General features: G+C 39.5%; 1 protein-coding gene across 1 annotated transcript; it reads left to right on the forward strand.

Moving 5' to 3' along the window:
• Positions 1-2,539: 2,539 nt before the first annotated feature.
• On the forward strand, positions 2,540-3,541 carry LOC109339112. Its single transcript, XM_019576502.1, has 2 exons — positions 2,540-3,028; positions 3,080-3,541. Exons 1-2 carry the CDS (start codon positions 2,540-2,542, stop codon positions 3,539-3,541), a joined length of 951 nt encoding a protein of 316 aa, XP_019432047.1.
• Positions 3,542-5,283: the final 1,742 nt, after the last annotated feature.

Below are 5,283 nucleotides of genomic sequence, written 5' to 3' on the forward strand. Positions count from 1 at the left end.
CAAAAATTAGTAAAATTGTACATGATTTGTGGGGCACTTAGTATGCATTTATGTTATAATTGTGTACAATTCCTAATAACTTAGTTAATTTTGCTATATTTAGGAATTTATTCTCTGTTTAGGAATTTATCGTGTTTTTATTGTTTCAGGTTAATAAATTAAGAAAAGAGGAGATAAAGAAGAAGGGTGAAGATTCTGAATACTGCAAGTCTCGCCTAAGCGAGGAAAGAGTCGCTCAAGCGACAAATAAGAGAAAAAGCACCAAAATACCTGATGCCTCTCGCTCAAGCGAAGGACCCTCACCCAAGCGAGGGGTCCTGGCTCAAGCGAGGTAATGGGCAAAATTCACCAATTGCTTCTGTTGTCCTTCGCTCAAGCGAAGGACACCTCGCCCAAGCGAGGTGCTCAAGCTTGGGAATCTCTTGGATCCTCGTCCAAGCGAGAATCTTTAGCTTGGCCGAGAGCATGGAAGTTGGAAGTAGAAGTAGCAGTTTCAGAATGGAAAAGAGGACTCACTCATTTTTAGAACAGAAATCTGGCACGAAATAGAGAAGGAAGAAGATAGAAATCATGGAAACGATTCTATCTATTAGTTCATGAGTTAAGCGTTGTAATAGCGAGGATGAATGGCTAGTTCTTCGTAGTTGGGAATCGAAATGTAATCTTCTTAAACTTTTGTACTCCTGGATTCAATTCTATATTAATGTTATTTGATTTTGGAAAGTTGTTCCATATTTATTGCATGATTTCAATTAAATACTGAATTCATGATTTAAGGTTCAAGTTTAACTGGGAAGTTAAACTTGATACTGGATCTGAATTGTATTTCTTCCTTCATAATTGATCTAGGGATGGACAATGATGTAGGAACTGCTTTTACATTTGAGTTTAATGTAGTTAGTCCTTCAATTATCTGAGGAATTGGAAGTTGGGTGATTACTTAGAAATGTTACATCCAGGGGATTGGTGTAATTGATTTTTGAAAATGTACGGCAAATTCAGTAACTTCACAAGTTATTAAGAATTGAATCCATGGATGTATAAAGGGAAAGAATGATGAGTTTCGATCCCGACTATTTTGTTTTATTATCTAAAATTGTTTACTCGAGTTATTATTGTTCAAACCCAATGCAAATTTATCAACCAAATATTGTACATAGTTGCTCAATTGATTTTTGTAGGAATTAGTATAAATTCTCTCCACTCCCTGAGGACAATAACCCGGTACCTTACCGTATTTTATTACTTGCACGATACGGTACACTTGCCGTTATATAAAAATATCTAACAAGTTCTTGACAAGATTTTTCCCTCCAGCGAGGTATGTGCATGCAAAGTTCGAAATTTCAACATTCAGACAAGGTACCGAGGAAGCTTTTTATGAGGCATGAAAACGTTTCCAGATGTTGCTGAGCAAATGTCCCAATCATGGATTTGAAGATGTTGATAAACTTAACATCTTTTGTAATGGATTGAAGCCAGAGATTAAGATGATATTGGAGGTGGCACCATGATGGCAGTGGATGCTGAGCAAGCCACTAGAATTATTACTACATTTTCTGCTACAGATTGGCAAGCTCAACATAATAGAAGGACGATACAAAATAGAGGGGTGTTAGGTTTGAATACTTCTGATGCCATTCTGGCTAAGAACAAAATTCTAAGACAGCAGATTGAGACACTTACAAAGCAAATGTCTAAGTTGCCTCAAGAATTGAATGGGGTGCAGACTCCTTCTGCTCATCAACAGGTACTACATTGTGAGTTTTGTGGGGTTGATCATATTACAGGTCATTGCTCAATGTCTACTAACATACAAGCAGAAGAGGTTCAGTATGTTAACAATCAACCTCGTAAGGCTAATTTCCCTAACAACCCTTCGTTCAACAATCAGTTTCCACAAGGTTGGAGGGGAAACCAGAACCAGAATCAGATTTTTGGGTGGAGGCAGGATGGAGGACCATCTAACAGGTAACCACCATATCCACCATCTTATCAGCAAGATCCACATCCATTATTACATGAGAGGCCAACAAAGTTGGAAGAAACATTGGAGAAGTTTATGCAAGTATCCATCTCAAACCATAAAAGTATTGATGCTTCTATCGGAAATTTGGAGACTCGGGTGGATCAGTTGGCTAAGCAAATGGTAGAACAGAACTCAGATCGACAACAATTGTCAGCCAACACTCAAACCCATCCAAAAGAACACTGCAAATCTATCACTACTAGAAGTGGTAAGGTCATTAGTAAGGGTATTGATGAGAACTTGGTTGTTGAGGAAGAGGTTCTGAGAAATACTGAAGCTGGAAGATCATAGAAGATAATCAGATAAATACAGAAGGGTGAAATGGTACAAGATGAGGAAGGAGTTATCACTAATGAGGATGATATAAGGGAGAACAATGATAAGAGGAAGGGTGACCTACCTTAGTTGAAGGATCTCCCTAATCCAAGGAGACCTTCCAAGAAACACAAAGAGCGATAATATGCTAGGTTCTTAGATTTATTCAAGAACCTCCAAATCAACATTCCATTCATGGAGGCGGTGGAACAAATGCTTGTGTATGCTAAATTCATGAAGGACTTGTTGACAAAGAAAAGAAAGTTTTCGGAAGAGACAATGACCTTAGAAGTTGGGTGCAGTGCTATCATTCAGAAGTCTTTGCCTGAGAAGACTAAAGATCCAGACAGCTTCACTATTCCGGTCACTATTGGGGAATTATCTGTGGAAAAGGCACTGCTTGATCTGGGTGCCAGCATTAATTTCATGCCCCTTTCTATGCTAAAAAGAATTGGGGATTTGGAGATCAAGGCTACCTGGACGACTTTGCAACTTGCTGATAGATCTATCAAGTATCCTTATGGAGTTGCAGAGGATGTTTTGGTGAAGGTAGATGGGTTGGTCTTTCCTGTGGATTTTTTCATCGTGGATATTGAAGAGGATAAGGAGGTTACTCTTATTTTGGGCATACCTTTCATGAAGACTACCCAGGTTATTATTGATGTTGATGATGGAAAGTTGAAGGTAAGAGTTGAAGACTAGGAGGTGAATTTTAATATTTTTGAGGCTATGCAGCATCTGAGGGACAAGCAACACTACCTTCGGGTGGATGTCATTGAGGACTTATTCATGCTCGATGACATTCATCTGAGTAGGAGTAGTCATTTGGAGAAGGTTTTGAGGGGAGACCTAGAGGGAAACAGTGTGGAGGAGTATAAGATGATCAAGACATGTTTGGCAGAGTTAGATGCACCCCGCAAGGTTGTATCTAATCAGAATCGATTTGAAGAGTTGGGGAAAGAGAAGACAATTGAAGCTCCAAAGGTGGAGTTGAAAGTACTTCCTTCACATTTGAAGTGTGTATTTTTAGAAGAAGGGTGGCAAAAACCGGTAATCATCAGTAGTGCCCTTACATGTGATGAAGAACAGTTGTTAATTGGGGTGATGGGGAAGAATGCAGGGGCAATAGGGTGGACACTGGTTGATTTGCATGGAATCATTCCATCTTATTGCATGCATAAGATCCATACGGAATAGGATTACAAACCGATGGCGCAACCTTAAAGGCGTCTTAATCCCACTACGAAGGAAATGGTGAAGAAGGAAGTGATGAAACTATTAGATATTGGGATGATTTATCCCATATCTGATAGTAAGTGGGTTAGTCCTGTTCACGTGGTCCCAAAGAAGGGAGGTATGACTGTGGTCAGGAATGACAAGGATGAACTCATCACGACCATAACAATCACTAGTTGGCAAATGTGTATGGATTACCGGAAACTGAACTAGCCCACTCGCAAAGACCACTTTCATCTATCATTCATGGACCAAATGATAGAAAGATCGGCTGGACAAGAATTCTACTGTTTTTGGGATGGCTATTTTGGTTATAATCAGATCACTGTGGATCCCCAAGACTAGGAAAAAACAACTTTCACTTGTCATTTTGGTGTCTTCGCATACAGGAAAATGCCATTTGGACTGTGCAATGCATTGACAACATTTCAGAGGTGTATGTTAGCTATTTTTTCTGATCTTGTGGAGCAGTGCATTGAGGTCTTTATGGATGACTTCTAGATCTTCGGGTCGTCATTTGAGAGTTGCTTGGCAAATCTGGACATCATTCTACAATGATGTGTTGAGACAAACCTAGTACTGAACTAGGAAAAGTGTCACTTCATGGTGACTGAGGGATTTGTCTTGGGACACAAGATCTCTTCCAGGGGCATCGAAGTTGATAGGGCAAACATTGAGATCATCAAGGACCTTTCACCACCACTTAATGTCAAGGGAATTCGGAGTTTCCCTGGGCATGAAGGTTTCTATAGAATGTTTATTAAAGAATTTTCTAAAATAGTCAAGCCACTCAGAAATCTTTTAAACAAAGATATTATTTTTCAATTTGATGCTGAGTGTGCCAAATCTTTTGAAACCTTAAAACAAAAACTAATTTCTGCTCCTGTTATAGTAGTGCCCGACTAGCATCTTAATTTTGAACTGATGTGCGATGCTAGTGATTATGTTGTCGGTGCAGTACTAGGACAGTGAAAGGCTAAAGTTTTTCACCCCATACACTATGCTAGTAAGGTACTCAAGGAGGCACAAGTTAATTATGCCACCACATAAAAAACTACTAGCTATAATGTATGCTTTGGAGAAATATAGATCCTATTTGATTGGCTCCAAAGTCATAATTTTTATTGATCATGCTGCTATAAAATGCTTTCTAACTAAATCGGACTCCAAACCGAGATTATTGCGTTGGGTTTTGTTGTTGCGGGAATTCGACTTGGTGATCAAGGATAAAAAAGGGAGCGAGAATTATTTAGCAGATCATCTATCAAGACTGATCAATCAAGAGATCACACTAAGAGAGTCAGAGGTGGTGGAGGAGTATCCTGATGAGAAGCTTTGTATGGTCCAGGAAAGGCCATGGTTTGCTGACATGACTAACTTTAAAGTTGCAGGGGTCATTCTTGAAGAGTTGTCGTGGCATCAAAACAGAAGATTCTTGCGATAGTCCTGTCAGTATGTGTGGGACGACCCTCATCTTTTTAAGACCGGGTCAGATGGACTATTAAGAAGGTGTGTATCCATAGAAGAGGCTAAGAACATCTTATGGCACTGTCACAATTCGCCATATGGAGGGCAATTTAATGGAGCGAGGACAACTGCAAAAGTCCTCCAATCTGGCTTCTACTGGCCTTTTGTATTCAAGGATGCATATCAGTATGCACAACAATGTGATAAATGCTAGAGATCAGGCGGGATCTCTAAGA

The sequence above is a fragment of the Lupinus angustifolius genome, unplaced genomic scaffold (assembly GCF_001865875.1).
Source record: "Lupinus angustifolius cultivar Tanjil unplaced genomic scaffold, LupAngTanjil_v1.0 Scaffold_58_17, whole genome shotgun sequence".
In the NCBI taxonomy this organism is placed as follows: Eukaryota; Viridiplantae; Streptophyta; class Magnoliopsida; order Fabales; family Fabaceae; genus Lupinus; species Lupinus angustifolius.

Bases quoted from the DNA above. Each gene is read 5' to 3' on its own strand.
- LOC109339112 (XM_019576502.1), top strand. From the start codon at position 2,540: ATGGAGGCGGTGGAACAAATGCTTGTGTATGCTAAATTCATGAAGGAC. The intron at 3,029-3,079 runs GTAAGAGTTGAA...GAGGCTATGCAG, and splicing joins TTGATGATGGAAAGTTGAAG to CATCTGAGGGACAAGCAACA.